Source organism: Caloenas nicobarica, chromosome 1, assembly GCF_036013445.1.
Source record: "Caloenas nicobarica isolate bCalNic1 chromosome 1, bCalNic1.hap1, whole genome shotgun sequence".
In the NCBI taxonomy this organism is placed as follows: Eukaryota; Metazoa; Chordata; class Aves; order Columbiformes; family Columbidae; genus Caloenas; species Caloenas nicobarica.
The window spans coordinates 115,875,171-115,901,581 of record NC_088245.1 but is presented as its reverse complement, the minus strand read 5'-3'; the positions used below and the strand labels follow the sequence as shown (position 1 = coordinate 115,901,581).

General features: G+C 37.8%; 1 protein-coding gene across 4 annotated transcripts in view; it reads left to right on the top strand.

Annotated features, from left to right (window-relative positions):
* The window catches only part of RPGR (retinitis pigmentosa GTPase regulator), a 43,587-nt gene extending 17,606 nt beyond the window's left edge, over window positions 1-25,981 (top strand). For all 4 annotated transcript variants that reach the window (XM_065652720.1, XM_065652710.1, XM_065652736.1 and 1 more), the window contains 8 exons: window positions 8,915-9,073; window positions 16,299-16,454; window positions 17,000-17,124; window positions 18,247-18,429; window positions 19,320-19,485; window positions 20,826-20,932; window positions 22,388-22,453; window positions 23,472-25,981. In XM_065652720.1, the coding sequence (XP_065508792.1) occupies window positions 8,915-9,073; window positions 16,299-16,454; window positions 17,000-17,124; window positions 18,247-18,429; window positions 19,320-19,485; window positions 20,826-20,932; window positions 22,388-22,453; window positions 23,472-25,859 (3,350 nt within the window). In that variant the 3' untranslated portion in view covers window positions 25,860-25,981. The remainder of the gene's footprint in view (window positions 1-8,914; window positions 9,074-16,298; window positions 16,455-16,999; window positions 17,125-18,246; window positions 18,430-19,319; window positions 19,486-20,825; window positions 20,933-22,387; window positions 22,454-23,471) is intronic.
* Window positions 25,982-26,411: the final 430 nt, after the last annotated feature.

Here is a 26,411-nt window from a genome sequence, read left to right as displayed (position 1 = left end):
TGGTGGGACAGCTCACTTGACTGGAGTGTGGTCATGGATGGCTGTGTCCTTTTCAGGAAAGACAGGCCAGCCAAGCGTGGTGGTGGAGTTGCTCTTTACGTGAGAGAGCAACTACAATGTATAGAGTACTGTCCAGGTGTGGTTGAGGGACGAGTGAGAGTCTATGGGTGAGAATTAAGGGGCAGGCTGGCAGGGGTGACACTGTTGTGAGTGTCCATTACAGGCCACCAGATCAGGGTGAGGAAGTTGATGAGGCCTTCTACGGGCAGCTGAGAGTGGCTTCACAGTCACAGGCCCTGGTTGTCGTGGGGGATTTTAACTACCCCGATGTTTGCGGGAAGGACTGCTCAGCCAGCCATCCACAGTCCAGGAGGTTCCTCCAGTGCATTGACAATAACTTTCTGATGCAAATGGTGGAAGAACTGACTAGGAGAGGTGCGCTGCTGGATCTCGTCCTCGCTAACAAGGAGGGTCTTGTTGAAGCAGTAAAGGCTGAGGGCTGCCTTGGCTGCAGTGACCATGAGATGGCGGAGTTCAGACTCTCATGTGGCGGGAGCAGAATATCAAGCAGAACTGCAACCCTGGACTTCAGCAGGGCCGACTTTGGCCTGTTCAAACAATTGCTGGGGGAAATCCCGTGGGCAAGGCTGCTTGAAGGTAAAGGGGCCCAAGATAGTTGGTTAACATTCAGGGACTGCTTCTACCAAGCTCAAGATCAGTGCATCCCGACACGTAGGAAGTCAAGGAGGGGAGCCAGGAGACCTGCGTGGTTAAACAGGGAACTGCTGGGCAAACTCAAGTGGAAGAGGAGAGTTTACAGATCATGGAAGGAGGGGCTGGCCACTTGGGAAGAATATAAGGCTGTTGTTAAAGAATGTAGGGAGGCAACTAGGAAAGCTAAGGCCTCCTTAGAGTTAAACGTGGCAAGAGGGGTCAAGGACAACAGAAAGAGCTTCTTCAAATATATGGCAGATAAAACTAACACCAGAGGCAATGTAGGCCCACTGATGAATGGGGTGGGTGCCCTGGTGACAGAAGATACAGAGAAGGCAGAGTTACTGAATGCCTTCTTTGCCCCTGTTTACTCTGCCGGAGGCTGTCCTGAGGAGCCCCGTACCCCTGAGGCCCCAGAGGAAGGCAGGGCAATGGAGGAGTTTGCCTCAGTTGATGAGGACTGGGTTAGGGACCAGTTAAGCAATCTGGACATCCATAAATCCATGGGTCCAGATGGGATGCACCCACGGGTGCTGAGGGAGCTGGCTGAAGTCATTGCTGGACCGCTCTCCATCATCTTTGCCAAGTCTTGGGAAACGGGAGAGGTGCCTGAGGACTGGAGGAAAGCAAATGTCACTCCAGTCTTCAAAAAGGGCAAGAAGAAGGACCCGGGCAACTATAGACCGGTCAGCCTCACCTCCATGCCTGGGAAAGTGATGGAACACCTTATCCTTGGTGCCATCTTAAGACATATCAAGGATAAGAGGGTCATCAGGGGCAGTCAACATGGCTTCACCAAGGGGAAGTCGTGCTTGACCAACCTCATAGCCTTTTATGAAGACATAACGAGGTGGATAGATGATGGCAGAGCGGTGGATGTGGTCTACCTTGACTTCAGCAAAGCATTTGACACCGTCTCCCACAGCATCCTCACGGCAAAACTGAGGAAGTGTGGACTGGACGATCGGTTAGTGAGGTGGACCGCGAACTGGCTGAAGGAAAGAAGCCAGAGAGTCGTGGTCAATGGGGCGGAGTCTGGTTGGAGGCCTGTATCTAGTGGAGTGCCTCAAGGGTCAGTACTGGGACCAGTATTATTCAATACATTCATCAACGACTTGGATGAGGGAATTGAGTGTACTATCAGCAGGTTTGCTGATGACACCAAGCTGGGAGGAGTGGCTGACACGCCAGAAGGCTGTACTGCCATCCAGCAAGATCTGGACAGGCTGGAGAGTTGGGCAGGGAAAAATGTAATGAAATATAACAAGGGAAAATGTAGAGTCTTAGATCTGGGCAGGAACAACCCCAGGTTCCAGTATAGCTTGGGGAATGACCCATTAGAGAGCAGTGTAGGGGAAAGGGACCTGGGGGTCCTGGTGGACAGCAGGATGACCATGAGCCAGCACTGTGCCCTTGTGGCCAAGAAGGCCAATGGCATCCTGGGGTGTATTAGGAGTGGTTAGTAGGTCGAGAGAGGTTCTCCTTCCCCTCTACTCTGCCCTGGTGAGACCTCATCTGGAATATTGTGTCCAGTTCTGGGCCCCTCAGTTCAAGAAGGACAGGGAACTGCTGGAGAGAGTCCAGCGCAGGGCCACGAAGATGATGAAGGGAGTGGAGCATCTCCCTTATGAGGAAAGGCTGAGGGAGCTGGGTCTCTTTAGCTTGGAAAAGAGGAGTCTGAGGGGTGACCTCATTAATGTTTATAAATATATAAAGGGTGAGTGTCACGAGGATGGAGCCAGGCTCTTCTCGGTGACAACCAACAGTAAGACAAGGGGTAATGGGTTCAAGCTGGAACGCAAGAGGTTCCACTTAAATTTGAGAAGAAACTTCTTCTCAGTGAGGGTGACGGAACACTGGAACAGGCTGCCCAGGGAGGTTGTGGAGTCTTCTTCTCTGGAGACATTCAAAACCCGCCTGGACGCCTTCCTGTGTAACCTCATCTAGGTGTTCCTGCTCTGGCAGGGGGATTGGACTAGATGATCTTCTGAGGTCCCTTCCAATCCCTAACATTCTGTGATTCTGTGAAATTAGATAATTACATAGCATTTGGAATATCCGCATTACAGGAGTAGGGGTTTTTTTCCCTCAAATCACCAGTTAGTCATTGAATTATGCCTTGAAGTATATTTGAAAGTTTGTCTAGCAGAGGGAATTTTCCATGTATTTTTATTGTATGTATGTTTTGTATGTTTTATGTTGTGTACTAGAATTTAGGGTGATTAGTGTTATTTTTTATACTTTTTTTTTTTGAGGAAATATCTGGAAAGTTGTTACAGAACCACCGTTTAATTTCCAGAAATGAAATTTGAACTGTTCAGGTGAGCGTGTAATCTGTATTAATTCCCTCAACATCAATAAAGTATACCAGAGGAACTTTTTTAGATTGTGGTTGTTGTTACTGTGGAAGAAATGGGAGAAATGCTGTTAGTAGAAAGCTTTCAACACCTGTAACCTATCAGTTATTAGAATACTATAGAATTACTACATTTTGACTTTTTAAACATGACTCATATATCAAAAAGCACTGTCTTTAATACAAAGGCATAGTTGCAGGATGTAGAACTTGACACATGTTGCTGTGTGGAAGTGATGAGCATGGTACCATACGGTTCCCTTTCTTAATACATTTATGTTTGACATAGCTGTATACTGGCTGAGCAAACTGCGAGGATCACAGGCATATCTGGGTTAAAACTAAAAGGTTAATGAGGATACTCAAATACATAGTCTGGTCACAGAGTGCCCTCTCCAGGGCAGGATATTCATTCATAAGAGACCACTGAGAAAAAAGATGGTGAAGTATGGATTCCAGCCTTTTTTTTTAAAAACAAAACAAAAAACAAAACTAAAGTTGTTATTTCTTTGACACAGAATTTTTAATAGGCATTTTTCTTTTAGGTGTTTAACTACTGTAAAGCCAAGGGCAATGTCAATGAAAAGTAGAGTGGAATCCTGACACAAACCTTTAGTAGATGAAAGCATTTTTAATGGAAATTGTACGGAATTCAGTTATCCAAATTTGTACTTTGGTTCTACAAGCCTCCTCTATTCTCAAAATTTCTCAAATATAGTAGTTCCAAAAAGATTATTTGATACCTTTCATACTTTTGCTTTTTAGAATGTCGTCTTTGCAGAAAATAATTCAAGTACTAGATATGTCAGTTACCTGTGTTGTACCATGTACACGTGGGCCCCACTGATGTCAAAAGTAGTTGTAAAATAGAAGAACAGAATGTATCTTGAATTATTTTTAATAAAAAACGCTTTTGGAACTATTTTTAATTAAAAAATGCTTCTGAAATTTAGACTATGTCCAAGCACAGGCGATGGCTAGCTCATTTCCATCAGCGAATCAGGAAGCTAGTCTGGTTACTTCGTGTTTGAAAGATGATTGTTTGCTCCCTTTTCCTATTGCTTTGCATTCTTCAAAGACTTCCACTGAAAAGAAGTTTTTAGTTTGTGGTTTCCAGCCCTCTTTACAACTTTTTCGCAGTGTCTGTTTCCTTTCTTTTTGCGGACTTGGGACATCAGGTCCCCATGTTAGAGGTATGTCTTAGACAAAGCAACAGAGAAAGAGCTGGAAGTGTGTAGCGGTGATTTTGAGTCCAAATACAGATCTTTATTTGACTAGCCATTCACCACACTCACTCAAGAGGGGACAACTTTTCAGAAAGCATTAGCTTGGCAAGCATATTTAGCTCATTTGGCCACTGCAAGAGATGGAGAGCAGGAAGAGCCAATGTGTCAAACCACCCTGGTGTTTACAGCAAAATTACATTCATGGAACCAGAAAGGAATTAGATATAGAATCATAGAATAGTTTGGGTTGGAAGGGACCTTCAAAGGTTATCTAGTCCAAGCCCCCTGCAGTAAGCAGGGACATCTTCAACTAGATCAGGTTGCTTTGTTTGAGACATACTTCTAACATTTTTTGTCCTTAAAATGCAGATGTACTGCACACATACTGTACTCAGAATGTATCTAGGTTTGAGTGGATTCTTTTTATGTTTGATAGCTATTCTTCATAGTTTTTAGACTACTATTTGCTTTAAAGGGATGTGTAATATATTCAAAAATTGCTTTAATATATGGGTTTATCTTTGTTAGCTGGATTATTAAGTTGAAAAAATGTAATATACTTGATTAGTTTGGGAAGTCAGTGGAAGCTTGGCCATTTGAATCTCTAATCCTATTAATTAGGTTGTGATTGGATTAATATTTGCAGTGCAGTAGTGTTTAAAAAGAAGTACTTGTCTCTTCAAAGCAAACTGCATAAGTAGTTAACTCCCAAGTGCTTTTGGGGGTTTATCAGCTTGTTTCTAGAAATATATGGCAGATCCAAGAGTATTAAAACAATACTTACCTTCCAAAAAATACAAGGTTCTTTCTGTTGTTGGTTTTTTCCTTTCTTTTGCTTTACAATCTATAATAAAACTTCTTTTTGTCAATGGCATGTTTTGGTTACTAAAAGCCTCAGGTTGCAATTGATTTATTTCTTGTTAATTTGGCTACTGTTTCAGAACAGAAATTTGATGCTGCTGCAAACAACTGCGACGTATGGGCCTATTTAGAGTATTTCTGCACGTAGGCATAAGAATAAAGATCAGAATTAAAACAGAAGATGAAACTGAACAGAGAAGCCTAAACACAGTCCATAGTTTAGAAATGAAATGAAATTATATGTACCTTTCTGCAGCTGAGATCATTTACTGTTTCTTAAAAAACACGAACAGGTTGAAATGACTGCAAAACACATCTTAGAAATGTAGAAGGATGCAACCAAGGTATTTCTGCACAGATAGATGCAGGTAAATGAAGTGTTATAGTACTATTGGTGTAGTTTGTGCGTGCAGGGAAGAAAATGTCAGAATGACAGAAAAAATAAGGACAGCTGGGAGGATGGGGTTACACCTCTGTACACTGCTGTTGGGGAAATACAGCTGCTGTCCTGTTGGTTGTCTTGCTGAAGTGAATGTGAACCCTGAACCCTGTGAAACCCTGCAGGACACTTGACATTGAGTAAGACTGTAACATTGTCATTCCCTGATTGCAGTTAGAGCATTCAGTAAAGATAGTAAGTGCAGTTGCTAGCCTTAGTTGCCCAGGAGCATGGTACTTGTAGAATCTGTGTTGTTGTGAGAGGCAGAAGTGATCTTGGAAAATACAGAAACCACATAAACAAGTCCAGGGTTTCTTTGACTAAGGCAGAGGTTAAATTTCTTATGCCTTAGAAGACATATAGATAAATATTGTGCCATCATAGTTAGGTTTGAAATATTTGGTGGAAATGCTGGGTTGCAACTTTATGTTGAAGCTTAGGACCTTTTTTCCATCTAAAGCAGGAATTCAACTTTTATGAAAAAAGGTGCTTTTTGTGGTTTTTGCTCTTTGAGTATGTCATACTTTTTTTTTTCAGAATTTTCAAGTTCATTGATAAATTTATGCTTTTTTTTGTTCAAAATGAACTTTACCGTAAAATAAGATACATACTTCAGATTCTGCCTATAGTTAAAATTAATTGAAAACCTGTCCTCATGCTTCCTTTGAAGAAAATAGATAATAATTAGACCTTTGTTTTTTTACTTATTGTGGACTTTCAATACCAAAGGTAACATACATCACAGATGAGCATGACTGCTCCAGAATTGCTTCCTCTGAGAGGATGGGAGGAGAAGCACTGCTTTATCAAAAGAGATAGTAGTTTAAGGGTTTTCAGAATGAGTCAAAGCCCTTCTGATGGAGGATCCTGGCAAGAACAGTTTGTGCTGCTCTGTTCTATGCACCCACTGCTGTACTTACTCTTTAGCACCAAGTAAGCAAAAGCCAAGCGCCACAAAGAAAATGTGTGTGTATATATATATATATATATTTTTCTGGCAAAAGAGTTTTCCAGGAAAAACATCTTGAATCTAGTTTATATATTTGATTTAGCAGATAACTTAAATGAAACTGTATTACTAACGAGATGTCTTGTAGTTATACAAAATGAAGGTGCGGTTTTGCAACCTGAAATTCTTGTTCAGTTTTTATTCATGCAAAAGAGAATTTTAAATTAGTATATTGCCAGAGCAAAGCTCTGGAAGATTCAATTAAAATGGCACAGTTCTTACTGACACCATGACTTTTTCATTATCAGAATTAAAAATTCAAAAAAATAAAATTCCTTTCCTGTCTTGGCTTGGTATGCCCAAGTTTTAATAAACTTGTTTTGAATCATGTCTTTCAACTTTTATTAAGTTAGTTTTAATAATTTCACTAACGTCATTTGCTTTTTAGAATGCATATGTAGCTTCATTGTTTTCTACTTTAGATTTTTATTCATAGGTTTACTTTTAGCTCTTCCGGCTTTCCTGTTTCTGTGTAGGCTTATTTTTTTGGTCTTTGCCATTGTCCTTATATTCCCAAATTTAAGTTGTGGCTGATAAAGAGCAAGGAGAAGGCAACAAATGTAGCAGCTATGCAAATGGGAGAATATTCACAAAGGTTAACAGAAAACTAGTAATAAGCTTGTTTTCTTATGCTCTGCCTATGTTCAGTGGAGGAATGGACTTCTCTAATAGTTCATCTTGAACACCCAAATAAGGCTTCAGCTTTCAAACTTCCTTTGAGCTCACCTGTTTTCATTGTCTATGGGCATTTCTAAGTTTGACCCAACTTTCATGTTGGCAAGGAATTCATCACTTTTGAAAAAGAATCTCTCAGATACTTGTGCATCATACAATAATAATGCCTCTAAATGCTGTAAAAGTAAGTTTGTGAACACAAAATGTAGCCCTCTGAAAGTAAAAGTACATTTTGTACTGCAGTACAAATCTGCATGTTTCCAAAAATATTGTAGATGGGTGCTTCTCATGACTGAGCTTTAATAATGGAGAATGCAGCTGGGGTTTGTGATTACGTTGATTATGTAACTGTAGCTCTCTCTTTGAATTCTCTTTAGCAGACAGCTCCTACGCTAGCTTAAACATTTCTTTATCTTGGACTAGCCGCCAGAGAGAGCTTTGTTTATCCTTGTGCTTTGATACAGCCAAACTTTTTCTTACATAACAGTGTATGATGATTTTTTTTTTTAAGTAATTTCAGATTCAGATTGTAGGTCACCATTTGCTATGAGGACACTGCTCCACAGGTAGTCGTTCCAGGAGTGGAGACCGCTCAGCTATTAGCTTGAAACTTTCCTGGCAGTTTTCTACCTAAACCTCGCTCTGACTTATTAGAATAGTTGGGGGCCCCTTAGGACAGAAAATCAGAAATGTAGATGTGGTTAAATTGTAAAAAAAAAAAGATGTGGATAAATGTAAAATGTAGATAAATGTAAAAGAAGTAGATAAACTTAGATAAATTGTAAATATAGTAGAGGAAGCTACATTTTAAGTGTTCCATTTTTAGCTATGGTAGAAGGATATATAGAATGCTGCCTTGAATGGTAACTCGGACTTGTGTAACAGTTAAAAAGCAAAGGAAGTGATTGGAAAAGAAAAAAACAAAGGAAACTTGAAAGAAAATTACTTAACCTGAATTTGGGATTGAACAGTTTTTGAACAGGATTCTTAAAAAGTCTGTGTGAATGAGAGGGGTCTTCTTGTATGATTATGTAGCAGATCAGGAAGAAGTTACAGGAAGAGATCTGTAAAGACCTCTCAGTATTTTTTTAACTTAATTTTGGTGGAGTTCTTGCTATGGAACTACTGCGGTATTCCTGTTGTTGGATATATAGCTCTCTTCTTGCTGTCCGGTCCACACAGAGTTTCATGTCACTTACTCGCTTTTTTCTTTTTTTCTCTATATCTTACAAGAAGGAAGTGTGGGTTTTCCATCAAAATTCCATGCAAAACGATTTTCTATTTTAATTGAGATTCTTACAAGCAACTTCAGTTGACATAAAAACTGATTAGAGAGGGAATTATAATCTCTCAGAAGCATGATGTATATGGCTTTGTTTTTCCCTTGACTAGATTCCTTGCAGGCTAAATCCTGCAGTTCTTATCCTGGAGAAGGGCTAAAGTTTAGCTCCTTCTTGTCCCATCAAAGCAGGCTGCTTTGTGTAGCTGTTTGGACATTATACAGATACGTTCAGTTATCCCGTAGTGTTCCTACACTTTTCTGTCTTACTGATTTGTGCCTGCAGCAGTCTTGGCAACCCAGCCTTGCTTCTGAGTACATGCTGGAAATCCTGCTCGGTTCTGTATTTTGACAGGAGATGGTGAGCTCTATACTTTTGGAGAACCTGAGAATGGGAAACTGGGATTATTGCCTGAACAGCTGAAGAACAATAGAGTCCCACAGCCTGTACCGGGAATTATGGAAAAGGTTAATAAGGTTGCTTGTGGTGGAGAACACACAGTGGTGCTAACAGGTATGCGATTTAACTGGCTTTTTTTACAGCCCTATAACTTAATCTGTAAACTCAATTTACTTTGAAGAATTGACATTCCACTGAAATGAAAGGTGCTGTAGTGATCCTAACTGGAAGACCATATAGCTTTATAGCTTGATGTTCATATTTGGGCTGCATATGTGCCTTTGCTACAGGATGAACTTCACCAGCTGGTTGTAACCAAGAAGCTTCCAGGAAGCTCCTGCTTGGTCCCAGTGGTTACACCACCTGCATGTCCTCGCCTTTATCTCAGACTTCAGCAGCAAGTTCCCATGTGAATGTCCTTTTTATTTGATGGTATAAATAACAAATAGAGTTGTTTTGCCTGTAAGAAAATCCTATAAGAGCTCAAATGTCCAAAATGGGATAACCTTCCATGGATGTGATCTGTGTAGCTTTCTGTGCTTGGCTGGAGGCCTGTTCAATTTCACACAGCTCAGGATTCCCAGCATCTGAAGGGATGAAAGATTACTGATACTATCTTCTTTTTCTTTATAGTGTTAGCTCCAATAAGTAGCACTTTAAGAGGTACTTTACAGAGTCTGAGCACCTTTCTTACTGGGATTGTAACAAGCCAGCGCCTCCTAGTCCAACACAGATGACGGATGTTTCTTTCCTCTGACGAGCTTGAAAGTGCTGTTGGTGTGTGGAGGGAATTTTAGAGGAAAGTTCCCAATCTATAGTAAATGTAAATGGCCCTGAATATTTAGGAAGTCACTTTTGAAGTAACTGTCTGTTAATAGTGATGGAGATGCGCAATCTACTGGGTGCCTAAATGGATTAAATATCTCTTCTCTGATACAGAATTTGCCAGTGACTTTAAGCAGAATCTTTAACATACGTATAAAACTAGTACAGATACAGACATTCAGCATATCGTTCAAGTTGTAACATCAGCAAATAAAACTGTTGTATATTAGCTCACAGGGTTGCATGTATAGTACTTGGAAAGTGAAATATGGTGTATATTACTCTACTATTAAATAATTGTGTGCCAATGGTAAGTTAATTTTTCAAAGAGATGTATGCAAAGCATTGCTGGCTATTTACTTCCACAAGTTGTATCCTGAAGTATAATAGTGTAGAAGCAGGAAAGGGAAATTTGACTTTGTCCCCAGACAATTTTAATTCCACAGCTGTATAATGTGCCTGTAATTAATCTCCTATCAAAATGCAAAAGCTATGAAAGTCAGTAGGATGTATAGATATCAGTCTTTAACTCTGCATTTTGAAAATGCTGAAGTCATCTCTTGTCAATCTGGTGGAGTGCCTTCAACATTATGTAACCAAAATTTCTAAAACATAAACTGAAAATACAACTGAGGGAGATTGTAATATGATGTGGTATTGTACTGAAAGCCACTGGAGAGAGTAAACGTGGAAGTGATGTTCTGGGAAAGGTTATGTGTAATGATGAGTCAAGCTGCAAGATTCTGGGTGGGTTAAAACTTCTTTGGGAAAACTATGAAGAGGAAATAATAGTAGCCAATCCAGGAAATAATGCAAACATTTGTTCAAATTTCAGTGCCTTTGTCTGTCTTCTTCCACCAACATGCAGTCTTAGCCTGACAGTATTCTATATAATAAAATAAATGTATTTACATGAAATCAGATTATCATTACTAGGAAAAAAATTACCATAAATTGGGGGCCAGCTAATGTATAAATCATAGCATTATTTCACAGGTTATAAAGTGAAGTTCTGCAGAAAGAATTCGATTACCATTATTGATTATTTTTTAACCATAAATCTCAAGCCAGCCAATAGATGTTTTGTTTTTCATTATTTCATGCGATAAAATTTCATTAGAACAAATGACTGTTGCAGAGACTTGGTAGGAAGATGTAGACCTGGATGACATCATCATTATAGTGAAATCTGTACAAGAGCTAGAACAAAGAGGCAAAATATAAATTGCAACAAACAAATACAGTGAAGAAAACACATAGTAGGCTTAGCTGGCAGTTGATGGTCAAAATGCTGAGTGCCAGAAGATCTAGTTGAGTTAAGAGAAGAGGAGAACAATATCCTCCAACAAAATACATTTTCCTAAAGATTAACAGTTGTTGTGGTAAGAGTGAAAGGTCAGATAGATGTTTTTTAATGTGATTCAGCTATTATTAAATAAGCTACAGCTGTGAACTTCTGCCTAAGACACTTTGAACAAAAGAGTAAACGATAATGGAAATACTGTCTCAAGTGAAAGATACTTTGTCAGAAGTGTTGATATAAAGATTTTTGTCTGACTCTAAACAAAATTTGGGGAAAAATGGGAAAAGAGATAGATTTGGATGCTGTAATAATTTAAAAAGTGAGTGTAGCGTACATACATTATAGGCTTTGTACCAGAGACAACCTGAAATCACTACTGAAGTGTGTATTTCATCTTGAGATCAAGTGGTATGACCACAAATTGAGAATTCTGATGAGGGATATATTTTTAAAGTGGAACAGTAACATTTATACCTCTTTTTAGCTCATTTTCCTAAACTAAGAAAGCAATACAATTTTGAGGAAATTCTGAATTTCGTGTATCATCTTGCATGAGAATGAGTCCTGCTTGGCTTTAGTAACGCAATAGATACTGATGCAGTTTTTGTCTTTTCAGGGTCTTTCCAGCTTTTCAGGGTGTGTCATTTCAGTCTCAAAAAATAAGAAGTGAGTGTCTGACTATCGTATATTCTTATTTCATCCATCTCATTTAACATAGGAATAGGATTGGAGAAAATGTCATGTGGAGAAACTGTTGTACATCTTGGCTCATTTCTTGTCATCAGTTCCACTTAGGGTTTATCAAGTTAGAAGAAAGCATAATCCAGTTATTTTACTCAGTACGAGGCAAATTTCTTCCTGACTCTCATACAGAATTAGTCTATTCCAAAGGACTTCATTTGATTTCTGTTTTATGACTGTCTTATCTATTCTGTTGGCAATTTTGTATGGTAAGAACCACTCTTATCTGGGTTATTAAATCAAACTACTCTTTGGAATCTCTCCAGGAAGTATCAGAGTAAATGGTAGAAAGTATATAGTAAAAAAATAATGCTTTTTTTTTCTCTTAAACTCCAAAAAGGGAAACTCTTAAACTCTTTTTTTTTTTTTCCCTCAGAGAACAAAAAATTAAACAGTTGAGAGCAATGATTAGGAAAAAAAAATTAAAGATACAAGGTTTTAGAAATGTTGGATATGGTATTGGAAACCATCTTCTTTATAAGTCTTATTGTCACTTCTGCCTTCAATATTTGCAGTTGTTCTACAGAACAAGCAAAAGCTTTCTCTTGCTGTAGCAGCACAAACATGTTCATTTCATGACAGTCCATCAGCCCGTTCAAGAAGATCATATCCTCATCCCAGGTGACTTCTCTCAGAGATGAAAAAAAATGCATCCACTACCGACAATACTTGCAAATGCTTCCTTCTGAGAATGGAAGCTGTTGGCATTGTCACCTTCAAAAGAGAGCAGCACTCCCAATTTGTGTACTTTTTCAATAAAGTTTATAAAAGTAGAACAGCAATAATTTATGGATCTAGAAATTGAAGAAGAAACAGATGATTGGGAGTGACCTTAGTATCTTCCATTTTTTCAGATGATGACAGATCCTCTGGGGATAATCCTTTCTATAAAACGATATATTACCTCTTTTTATTCTCTGAAGGAAGGGAAAGCAAAGGTACCTCTTCAAAGGAAAAAGCAGTCCTTTGAGAACAGATCATTTGACATAGCAATGCAGCACATTAGTGTGTTAGCATGTAAAATGTTGGATTTTTCATCTTCCGTCTCAAGGTCTTTTAAAAAGAAAAGAAAGTCAAGATTCCATTTTGACAGAGGATGAAAAGGATGAAGAAGCTCTACCTTTTCATGACAGAACTGACTGTTCAAACCATATAGGATTATCTTCATTTTTCAAACCATTCCTAAGTCTGTATACTATTTATACTGAAATCCAGAAATCCAATTACTAGCTCTCATGAAACGAGTATTGTGTCAACAGCTGATTTTTACAGAAACACAGTAAGAGTGAATAGCCCATTGGAATAATAGTAATAGTAGTAATAATAATTTCATGGGAATGAATCTATGTGGAGAGGTACAAGCATAACTATCTGTTTCTTTTTTTTTTGGATAGATTTTTAACTTTGTCTATAACCTTAAATACATAGCAAGGAATGCATGAATTTTGAAAACACGTTTGGAGCTCACTCAGTTCTTTCAGCAAATAGTGTGTGGGAAAGCTGTATAGATTTTTGCCTAGGACTATTTTGTTTATACTGACAATGGCCACAGAGATCAAAGAACTGTTATGTACTCCAGAAGATGCCTGCAAAGGTGGAAGATGCACAGTTACAGGGAAATATCCCTGTTCTTCCAAAAAGGAAAATGCAGGGGGTCAAGGAGAAGCAGTTCCAGCACTGAAGTGCTGGAGGTCACTTGGAACAGTGGAGCCATTGGCTTCTGTGCAAGCTCTGAAACCATTTCTCTTCATCCTTCAAGGGCCCTTCTCACAGGCTGCTGCTGTAGTAACTGCAGGTCCTTCCCGCAGGCAGGGCCAGGACCTGTGTTCAGTTTCTTCTGGGTGCTGTTGCTATGGCTGAGCCTTCCCTGTGATTCACTGGCACTCTGCAGGCAGCACCACATCCCCCATGCGGCTGTGGCCGTATGTGTTTCCTCTCCCCTTGTACCACTCTGGTGCTGCCTTGGCTGTTCCACAGGAGACTATATCAGCAAACCCCCCAAAACCTGGCTTAACCGAGCTGAGCTGCCTCACCGCAAAGCCAGGTGGGCAGCAGAGACAGTGCAAGTGGGAACTGAAGAGAGAATGGGGGAGCAAGGTCTGTCCTTTTGCTGGCAGCATGTTTCATTTGTCTCATCCAATCATATCCTTACGGGGACTGAAGACAGTAAAAATGAGGCTGTATCCACCTTTGGATGTGTGCTGTCAGCAAATTCATTTGCAAATTCAAGCTCAGAATGATGAAATTCACCTCTGTCATTTTATCGCCAAGTCTATGAGGTTGCTGTGCCAGACACTTCTCTTCCCATGTATTTATAAAGACAAATTGGAGGAAATACCTAATTTCTGCTAAATGAGATTATTACTAAGGTTTGGCCTCACTTCTGCACTAGAGCAGCGAATCGTTTAAGAAAGGTGCAAGGTTTTTCTCTTCCTGTGCCTTGATAATTGACCAATAAGTGCATTTTGGAAGGAGCAAAATTGAGATGACCCTGGTCTATAGGGACACTAGAAAAAAACGTTCTTACAGCAGCACTCTAATCTGGTTTTGGATTGGCCTGTTCTCCTCGTTGTCACTAGAAACTGGGAAAAGAAAATAATTTCCTGTACATTTAAAGTTTTCATTTGAGAGCATCTCCCTCTAAACGCAAATGCGTTTTGTGAAACGCATTTGTGAAACTTGTTTTATGAAAAAGGCATTGCATGTTTTAAGCTAGAATTAAAGATAATATGAAAAAAGTCCAACTTCACTCAGAATAATTATTTTAATCAAGTAAAGCCATATGGTTTGAAAATTACTAGATTTGCCAGTCTCCAAAGAAATGTTAAGACAGATGCAGTACTTTTACATGGGATTTATGGAATAAGGTGTTTACTAAAATGAAGATGAGACTTGGCTTTGCTTAGAGAAAGCTCCTGTCTTTCAGGAGTAGTTCTTTGATTCTTATGCAGAAAGTCCAGATGTTGCAGAAAAATTCTTATTTCGTGTTTTACTTCTTAAAAGATCCTGAGAACGTGTTGATTTCTTGCACTGAAATTTCCAGCAGAGGGAGCTTTACTATTACCTTTAGTAAAAAGCCCCAGCTTTACTGCATATTTTTCATCTACAATCTGAAAAAGTGTGAGACCATTGGGTTTTTTTGGGGGTTGGTTTTTTTTTAATGCTGTGGATTCATTACATCTTAATATGTAGCAATTTACAAGGGGCAGAAAGGGCACAGCCTTTCCTAGAAAGAGCTTTTCCATACACAGTGTTACAGTATTTGATCATGGTCCCTTTGAAATTAGAAGGTTCAATTTAAGTTGGTAAACGTACTATGGTAGTAATATGGAATCTGGTCTGTTCTCTGCTTTCTCTTTCCCTGATAGTAGTGAAGGGTTAGTTTGGAGGAATGATAACATAATTTGTTTTTAATAATTCTCCAGTTTGTGGCTGCTTTTGTGGCACTGAAACTTACTTTGCTATTCCAGTGACCTTGTTCCCTTGACACAAAGAAGTGCACAAAAAGCAAAGATTCTGCATTGAGTGTTGTTCCACACAATCAGCTGTGGATACCCATTCCTCTCTTGCTTTGGAAGGTGGTGAGATTTTTGACTTGATGACATGCTCATGACAATGATGTAAGGATATATTGCTCCCAAGTCTCAGTTCTTTTTCTTGACACAGAATATTCTTTGTCCTTCTCAAATCTTTCACAGGTTTTCATAATAATTTTTGAAGTTTTAATTAGTCCTTCTCTAGCTTTTCCTTTGTTGCCCACATGCAGAAAAAAAAGGGGCAGGGAATAAAATTCCAGAAAAACTTCACCTTTTCTCAAAAAAACTTAGTCTTTTTCAAGCTTGATCTCATCAAGGTTTCCAGGCTTCACAGTCTTCCCCTGTTGTGATGGAGTGACAGGGATGGACACAACAAGAATCTTTATCACTTTGGAGAAGCTCTCATTCTTTTTCCTGGCACAGACAATCCATTAAATGGACAAAATATAAATGTGGAAAGATGTTTATTCTGTCACAAGGTAACACAGTTATAGCGTTCTCTGTATTTAATGTAGGGCTGATTTGGTAGCTGAACAGAATACTGAAGCCTGTTCTATTATTGTTCCAGTCTCTTCTTAGACACAAATTAGTATTGGTTTAAAGAGGTCTAGTCTATTAAAATTAGGGTCATGTGGTGTACCTGCAGGTAATCAGAAATTAGGGTGAGTCTATTCTGCTTGAAAATGCACACATATGTAAACACTGTGGTCTCAAATTAATTGCAGTATGTAAACTCCCATAAAGGTTTTGTTAGCTGATTTTTTGTGTACATGTGATCAGTGGATTGTTTTGCAGTTATGTTAGAAAATATATTGCATATTGAACCATTCAAAATTATTTTCTGTATATATTTTGGTGCTTCATTGCCTGTTTTTTACTTTTAAAGTTTTGTTCTTAACTGATAAATTTAATTAATTACTTCGTACATTTTCAGAGACAGATGTATATACTTTTGGACTTGGACAATATGGGCAGCTGGGACATGGTACTTTCATTTTTGAAACTTCAGTACCAAAGTCTGTGAAACACTTGAGAAGGCATAAAATACGTAACATTACATGTGGGGAAAATCATACTGCTGTAGTTGCAGGTATGTAAGTGAAAAAATCTGAAATTCATTTCTAGTGACTCTCTATTATCATGTAAAAGCTTTCTTTGTAAAAAGAGCAGTAGAAGAAGACATATGCAGACTTACTAGTTCTAAAGGTTAAGTGAGCTAGTGAGAAAGACAGATTCGATACTAGGAAAGTCTGATTCACAGCCATGCATGCTTCTGTACATGGTGTCTCCTGGGGAATTGTTACCTCATAATTATGCCTTGCTAACAAGTATTGTTGTTTAGAAGCCTTTGTGTTGCTATACAATTTCAATCTTAGTGTTTTGTTGGCATTTTTTGTTCTTTTTTTCCAGAATTGTCTAGACTAACTAATCTCCAACAATATTTTGTCTGAAAATATATATATATATTTGGATTGTATTAATCTGTTGAAAATCTGAAAAGAATCGTTCAGGTTTTGCTTTTGCAAGAGAAATATTCCTTACTTGCATGGCCTGTTACTTTTTTTTGTAATGATTTTGCCCTGGTTTTATACTGAATCTTTGTTATTAATAACATTCTTTTTTTTCTGTATACAGAGAATGGCCTCATGTTTACTTTTGGAGATGGGCGACATGGCAAATTAGGACTTGGAGAAGAGAATTTTACAAATCAGTTTGATCCCACTTTATGTTATAATTTCCTGAGGTTCACAGTCCTTTTGGTAAAACTTCTGTTCACGCTTCTCAGATATCAAAACGTGTATATTTTTATGAAGCACGTTATTAATGAGAGTTGAAATCTCATTATAGAATTATTTTTTTCTACAACATTTAGTTGGTAGACAACACATATTGAAAGAAAAAGTGAATTATATTTCACACTGCTCATTTAGTTTAGAATGTTCTTGGCTTGGATTACACACACAGACTGCTTTTTAGGGTTTTATTCAGTAGTGTTGTGCTATAGTGTTTTGGTCTATAGAGTTGGTAATAGCCTATAAAACTAAATATTTGTTGCTCTTAGATTGATGGCAGTAGGAGGGTAACAAATATCTGTTCTGAAAACACCAGAGCGACATCTTTTTAATTTTAATGATTGTTTGTACAATGGCTCATTTATTAAATCTTGAGAAAATTTGAGGAATTGCTTTCTTGAATCCAAATGGGATGAGAAAGGAGAAATACTCTTTTCCTTTAAGGGCATCGTTTTCATCTATTTCCTGAGGTGTTTAAGAAATAAATATCACAGAATTGCTGGCATCAAAAACTCAAATATAACTCAGGATTGAGCAAAATTTGGGGCAAAGGTCTGTGGCTCACTTCTGTTTGTTTACTGGACTTAGAGTTTAGGGAAGTTTTATCAGAAGTGGTAAGGGACTTAAGCTTTTTAGGAATTTAAGCCTCTGATCTTTATGTAATTATACTTTGCCTATTGAAGGGAGTAGGATTTTGTGATAAAATATCTAGATTTGGATCGCTGAAGTTACCAGTATTGCTCACATTTGACTTGCCTCAAAATAATTAGCTCAAATCTCTTCAAAATTAGTGGAAATACCTTTGCGTTCTTCTGTATCAATAATTTGACAGACCTATCTTGTGTTCTGTTCAATACAGATATGTTATATTTAAGTAAGAAGAAAATATAGACCGCTAGTCATTAATAATTGTAATTATGTACTTTTATCTTCCTAAATGCAGTAGGACCTAAATTGGAAGCAATTTAACATCTCTTACTTTTATTATGTTTTTCTAATAATCTAAATCCCTAAAGATGATTTTAAGAAAATGAGATCCTGGTGCTGATACTTGCAGATGAAATAAGCAGACCTTTTTTGGTGCTGTAGGTTGCTTGTGGTGGTTGTCACATGCTAGTTTTTGCTGCTCCAAGACCTGAAGGATCTGAAGAATTACTCTTAGAAGATTTAAATGAGAGCCGTTTGACTGCTACTATCTCTGAAATTAGTGGGGACTCACTACTGACAAACACCTTACAACTAACATCAGCACGAATGCGGCGTCGAGAGAGGGTAAATTCAGAGCTGTTTAGAGGTGCCATACTTGTTTCAGGAAACAAAACCCACTTTTTAAACTAAAATCACAGCATAAACCCAGCACATAAAAATATCTCCCTAAAATATGTGTTTAATTTTAATGTATAAAAAGAAGAATGATAGCTGTCCTGGTCCCAAAAAAAGGTAAAAGATATGTATTGGTCAGATTTTACTTGTTTATTTCCATGAAAAAGACTCAAATTGCTTTTGTAATTTTTTTTACTCTAAAATGTAACCCTCTTCCTTTTAAAAAATATTTTAGAAGTATTAAAAAAATAACAAGAACCTGACTCTTTTTGGTGTTCCCTCTGAGTCCTTGAATAGAATAAACAAGTTCATAGTTTATATAATATCAAAGGGGAAAGTTTCACAGTCAGCTTAAAATGATCCTAAGAGCCTGCAGCTACTTAAAATTGAAGTTTCTTCTCTATCTCCACTAAACATTCCATGTGATTTCTTTAGCAGCACAATGAGTTGGATCGTTTCACTTACCTGTTTGAAAACTAACGCTACCACAAAACCACATTTATCTTGTAAAAATATATTGAAGCTGTGGATGGAGTAACTCAGTGTTATTTGGGAAACTATTATTTTCATTTTAAATAAAAATCAAAATTCTTTTTATCCTTTTTCTATATTTTAGGCCTGCTTGAGATTATTGTGTAGAAACGACCTAAAATATCCCACTATATCTCTACACTTTTTATAAATAATTAAAATGTTCAAGAATTTTTTAATGCTTTGCATACAAAGTTACAACACTGGATCATTAACTGAAGGAAAATACAAGTGTTAAGTATGAGGGGTTGCTTATACTTTATTCTTTTACTGTTATTCTCAATTATTTTTCTTTTAATCTTCTGAAGGAAAGGTCACCAGAACAGTTTATTCGAATGGCACGAAGTCTGCCTCCACTGGGAGAAAGCTGCTTAAATTCTTCATTGCCTGTGACCAGCAGCACTAGCCCACTCTATTTTTCTGCAATGAGTCTTCCTAAAGCTGGACCTATGAAGGACAGAGACCATGGAAAAGGTGAAGCGTCCCCCCATCTTGTTGCTGGTTTTGAGAATTACGTAGTTTGGCTCTCATAATTCATGAAAAAATGCTCAGTTTGAACATCAAAGAAGGTGTAAGTTCAGTCTTATCTCAAGAGCTTCTGGCAGAATACAGACATGAAAGTTGAGAAATGCATACAAGAAGTTGCCTCACACTTGGTTCATGTTTGGAAAATGTGCTTAAAGGTGTAGAGGAGGGTTGAGTGAAAGAAAAACAACTTCTGAATTGTACCTGAGGTTCCTCAAGCCTGTAGAAATATGACTTCACAAAAATACTGTAAGATTAGTAACCACTTTCCCTGTTTTCACAAAAAAAGAAAAAAGAAAAAAAGTACTACAGGAAAAATATTGTTAGGAACAGTCATAAAGACTCAGGAAGGCCTACAGGAGACCTTGGATAAGAAAAGACGTCTACTAATTCTTATAGAAGCTTTCCTCACTTGGAAATGCAAAAGTACTTTTCACTCTCTGTTATCTAAGATAATAAGGATTTGCAGTATTCTGGCTAATGCAAAAGCTTGGTTAACAGTGGCACTGGTACAGTGCTGGACTTTAGCACAGATTCTCTAGAGCAGTTTTGGACTTCATACTGGTTCCTGAGCATGTGAGATTTCCTGGGAAGAGCAATGCTGAAGAGTGCAGAATGCAGAGCTTCTGTGTAAAAATTAGCTCGGACTTACTGGACAGTGAAATCCAATTTGAATGTAATTAATTCAGTTAGAATTAGGCTACCAGCATGTCCACTAGCATTTTTCGTTCCAGGAAAGCAATGCAGTGAGATTTGAAATGCCTTTAGACACTTCTGAGGCCTAAAACCTCAGGTTTTGTGCCGTAATAAACTGATCATACACCCGATTAATTTGATGTGAACCTGAAAATTATGTAAGTACATTTTTATGATGCTACATTGGAGTTAAACTCACTATCTCTTTATCCATTACACAGATAATGTGCAATAGATTATAGATAATATGACTACAGCTAATTTAGTCTAATTGGTACACTATTATTAAAAAGATTATGCAAAAGAAGCTTTGTCCCATGTAATATTTATGCTTTGAAAGCCTGCAAAACTAGTCAGAGATCTACAGCCCACAGAGGCCAGATTGCTAAGTTACCTCTAATGTTAATACTGACGAAACAGAGGTGGAAGCATTTCTGCTGTGCTTTATGCTGGGGGAATGAGGAATCTCAGGACTTCAGTCCTGTGTCAATAAAATAGAGATAATCTGTATTTTACAAGAGTGGGATGTTCTGTTTGCTATATATTACTTGTTTCTATGGTATTTGCTTACTTGCCCTTATTTTACCTTGAAGAAAAGAATCCTCAAAAAGATAAATCTGGTGAAGGCTCTGCTGAAGAAGATTCAGATAATGAAAATAATGACAGAAATCTTGGAGATACAACTGACATCCTAAATATGGTAATATATTCCACTAATGAATCCGTGATTCAATTGTTTTTTATGCAGGGGAAGAATAAAGCAGCTAAATAATATTTCAAGTTCCAGTACAGAACTCCTGGTTAGCCTGAAATGTAATATGTGGCATCAAGTACTGACATACTGTTACATGAGTGTGCATTTCGTATCATCATTGTCCAATGCTTAAGTTTATTTTCATTTTCCAAGTAATGTTGTAATATGAGACTGAAGCAGCCCCAAGTAGTGCAGCCCTTCCCCACACTTTAGCTCTGGATATCAGAAAGAAGAAGGATGCTGGATACCACACGGTGATCTTGATCTCTGACTTTCCTCATCTTGATGATTTCCAAGAGAAAACTGCAGGAAATGAAGCAGAGAGCTGTCTTCTCCTGTTCCTGGAAGAGCTTTTTTAGTACAGGTGGATCATATTAAAGGGAAGACCAAAGTGCAGACATTTTGATTATGTAGTGATCCCCAAGCATGTTCCTACATATTTCTTTTATTTTAAAAATACGTTCACCTTATCACTTGTGCATCTTTCCAAAACATTTTGTTCTCTCAGCAGATAGGGCATGTCCTGGCCTTAATGCAGTGCACTGGAAGAAGTGTTGGTTTTTTGTCTTTTTTTAAACTTCAATGGAATGGAAACAAATGAGCCTCTGGACTCAGCTCAGGATATGTTGTCAGTTATGCTGGAGAAATTGCACATTTAACAGGAATTAGTACTTGTTGGTACTTACTAACGTACTTAGTAATTTAACAATCTGTTGGTCCATACCATTTATTTAACAGTTATAAAACTTCGTTTTAATTTACAGTAAGAAAATTATTTTCCGATATGATGCACAACATGGCCTTCATTAATTTACTGAGGCATTATTTACAACATACTGCACACTTTTTGTGCTAGACTTCCTTCTCCTTTTTGGTTTTGTACCCATTCTGAATCAATTGTAAAACGTTTATCAGAATGAAACAGCAAATTTGAAAAAAGCCTCTCAGAAAAACTTGACAAAAATACAAAGAAAAATTCCAAGGAAAATTTCTGCTATGTATTATTTCTTTCAATGAGTTCTTTCAAGGCTGTGGTATCAAACTGGTTGTTAAGTTGAACGTTGTGATGACAAGGGAGTAAGGTATTTGTAGCCACAATTTCGCAGTGAGTGGAAGGTGGATCTATAATGTGCTTGTGGGCTGTAAGAGAGGGCATGTAACTCTCAGTCTCTACAGACAGTTTAGGTGTTGACATCTGAGCTGATTACCACTCTATAAGCAGTAAATGAGGGAGTGGAAATGAAATAGGTGAGGTGAGTGATCATACATATTTGTCTCAACCCGACTGTGCAATAAGACTAAAATGTTCCTATAATAGCTGTGTTTAGTAGAACTGGGCTTTGATGCTGCTTTCCCTATTAGTTATATATATTTTTTTAATAGAGATCTCATTTTTTGCAGACACATGCAATGAGATTGAATCCCAGTGACCAGTCCTTAAAATTATCACCACTCCAAAAACAAAAGGTACTGTAGCTAATTTTATATGTATACTTATACTGATGTTGAAAAGATCTAGAATTTTTGTATTATCCTTGTACTTTATTGTTTTGCTTGCAGTTTTAAAAAAGCTAGGCAAATTTTGTAGGCCTCCTCTTGCTAATTTTCTGAATATACATGATGTAAAATTCTAAGCAGCTGACTGAAGTCAGGGAGAATTTGTGCAAGCACATAGAACTCCTCATATCCAGCGTAGTTTGAGTTGGGAATATATAATATTTCAGCAGTTTCGGGAGCAATGGACTATCATATACACTTTGTAACTTAATCTGATACTATACATTTGTACTGGTTTGTTGATATTAAAATATTTTAATTGACTTCTGGGACACAATGTAAGTAAGGATTTTATTTACAGATATTCACCATCTAGGAGAGCAATAACAGTGGCTTTAATTATGAGATTAAAATACTTATGTATTATCTTTCTATTGCACTCCTAAAGTGATCCCAGCATTTCAGCATATGGTATAGTTCATTATAATTTTATTTTATATTTTAAAAATTAATCTGTAGAGTTTGTTAAACAAGTGTAAAATTTAAAGCAGAAGACAACAGATATTTGAACTTATTAGAAATAACGGTGAGTGCATCAGAAGATTTCCCAAGGGGAAAGGTGGAGGAAAGTGCAAGAGAACTGTAGTTCTTTTCTTCTGTTTGCACAGCCACACACATTGCATATGCTCTGGTTTATGGGACATGATGCTGGCTGCACAGTTTTATTGTGCTCACTTTGAGTGCTTGGATAGTGAAAAAGGTGTAGTAGTACATTTACCATCAACAGAACGTTACATTCTTCTAATATGTGCACTTGTGAATCCATTGCATGCGAAATACTCTACCTTTTGTGCTATCTTTTCGTTCCCTCACACAAATTGTTTCTTTTCTTGTTCAGATGTTTTTGTAACCTTTTTTTCTTTTGCTGTCATTTGTCCTTAACGCTTTCCTTCTTTCTTTTTAATTTTCTGCTTCTCATGTGGAATAGAAGAACAATAAAAATGTGAAACTGAAAAGAGATGGTAAGGGTGGGCTGAAAAACAAGGATTCTGATTTTGTGAAGGAGGGCTCAAAATCAGACTTTGGCTCTTTACAAAAGCAGTCTTCACTTTCAGAGTTACCAGAACAAGATTTAGAAAAAAGTAGTGCCTTTGTAGGGAAGCCTGTGGCCAAAAAAAGTACAACGAAAGGTAAATCTGAGCATTCACAAAGTGCTAGTACTTTGAAAAGTGGTGTTCAACAAATTGCTAGGGACAAATGCAGATTAGTGAAAAGGGAAAAAGAACATGTGGAAAATCCAGAATTTGTCAAAGAGGATGTAACTTTTAATCTTTCCACTGAAAAACAAATTCTGACTGAAAAAACAAACTCTTCCAAAAAAAAGTCAAAAGCTGTTAAATCTAAGGAACCCCTTAAAATAGATGTGCTTCCTTCTGCATCCAGGGATCAGCCCCAGACTGATTCATTAATTGTACAAAAATACAATCCTGTTAAAAAGCAAGGTAGTCAAGATGCAATAGAAAGTCAAAACAAAATAAAGGATGTTGTTGAAAAATCTGATAAATGTGAAAGAATATGCATCAGAGGAGACGAAGGCAGTAAAGAGCAGAAAGGGTTTAAAAGAAAAGATCAGTTTTTGAAACAAATAGCTGTAACTATGTCGTCATCTTCAACTGAGGAAAGTAGTAATGATCTTGCAAAATACATATTTAAGAGTAGGGGAAAAGAAGAGGACTACTATAAAGGCAGAGAGATCCAGAAGGCAATGAAAACAGTAGAAAACGTAAAAGATATGGACTTAGAAAAAGAAGACAGGGAACCTGAGGGGATGCAAGCTACAAAAACTAAGAAAGAATATGTTGGAGAGTCTGATATAAAAAGCCCAAATGAAGAAGAAACAAACACTGAAGCTAAATCTGATGAAGACAGAGAGTTAGAAATTAAGAATGAGGAGGAATCTAACCAAGAGCAGGAGAGTGAAGTCAGTGAAAAGGGTGAAAGTGGAAAAGAAAAACTACATGAAACAGTTGACAGTGAAGGTGAGCTAGGGGAGGAAGAAGAAGAGAGTGAGGTTAAAAAAGACAGAGATGAAGTTTCAGTAGAAAGAGATGAAGGCAAAGAGGAAAAAGATAATGAAGAAAATGCAAGAGAGGAATCACAGGCTGAAAGCAACACTGAGAATGAGGGTGCAGAAGAGGTCGAAGAGATTAATCAGGAAGAAGGCAAAGAGCAAGGAGATGAGGAAGACAGGGTGATGGAGGAAGAAAAAAAGCTGAGTGAGGGAGAAAAGGAGGATACAGAGGAGGAAGAGGAATATGCAAAAGAGGAAAACACTGAAAAAGAAAAGGAGGAGCAAGTTAAAAGTGAGGAAAGAGATGAGTGTGATGAAGGAGGTGAAGACACAGAGGGGGAGGAAGAAAAAGAGGTAGAGGCAGAAGAGGAAGGAAATGATGAGAAGGAAAATGAAGGAGAAAGCAAAGAAAAGGAGAATGACAAAGACGAAGAGGGTGAAGAGGAGGAGTTAGAAGAATCATTGACAGGGAGGGAAAAAGAAGAGGTATCTGAAGAAGAACAGGAGGAGGAAGATGCAAATAGGAAGACTACGGAGGTGGAAGAAGAAGGAGAAGAGGAGGAGGATGAAGTGGAAGAGAAAAGAGAAGATGAGGAGGAGGAGGAAGAGGAAGAGGGAGAAGCAGATGGGGAGGAGGGGGAAGAAGATAAAAACAAGGAAGAAGAGGAGTGGGAAAATGAAGAAGAGCAAGGGGAAGAAGAAGATGAAGAAAAGGGAGCAGGGGTAGAAGAAGATGAGGGAGTAGGGGAGGAAGAAGAAGAGGGAGTTGAAGAAGATGAGGGAGAAGAGGGACTAGAAGAAGAAGAGGGAGAAGAAGAAGAGGAAGAGGGAGGGGAGGAAGAAGAAGGGGAAGAGGGAGAGAAGGAACAAGAAAGGGAAGAGGGAGAGGAGGAACAAGAAGGGGAAGAGGGAGAGGACGAACAAGAAGGGGAAGAGGGAGGAGAGGAAGAGGGAGGAGAGGAAGAGGGAGGAGAGGAAGAGGGAGAGGAGGAACAAGAAGGGAAAGAGGGAGAGGAGGAAGAAGGAGAAGAGGAGGAAGAGGATGTGGGAGAGGAGGAAGAAGAGGATGAGGGAGAGGAGGAAGAAGTAGTGGAAGAGGAAAAAACAAAAGGTAAAAAAAAAAATTATAGTAATAAACTTCCTCAAAAGCAAAGCAAAACCAGGAAGCCAGAGAAGACAGAAAGTGCTGCTTTCCCAAACAGCTCTAAACAAAGAATGAAGTCCAAACAGCATGTAGCAAATGGTTTGCATAATTCAGAACAATTTTGGAACAATGTGCTAACTTATTATTTAACACTCAAGTAGCATAGGCTGCTGGAGATGCATTTTAAGCCTATTCAGGAAACTTTGATACTATGGCAGATTGATTTTTATCACTTAATTTTTTTTTTAATGTAGTCAAAATATAATATTACACGTATGCTGAAAGTGCCAATTTATTGAAAAAGACTCTAGAAAAGGTTTAGATTTGGGAAGCTTCTATGAGAGCAGTCATATAAATCGTTGATACAGTCATTTGCACAATCATGTTTATCACATAATGACACAGATGTTTAAAAATAATTGCTGAGGAGGCAAAATGTGTTCGCCTCTTAATTAAATTATAATGTCATGATGACAACATGAGTGATACATTGTAACAGTGTGATCTGCTTTGCCTTTGGATCAGATTTCTTAAAGTAATATATCAGTTTTAGTTGCAGGATAGCTTACTTGTTAATGTGCCTTCTATGAAAGGAGTGTCAGTAAATTATCAAAGATAGATATTTTTAAATTCATTCCCCCTACTTTTCTTCTGTTCATATATTGGTAAAACATTTGAGTACTCAGCATAAATTAAAGAAATTTGTTGCCAAA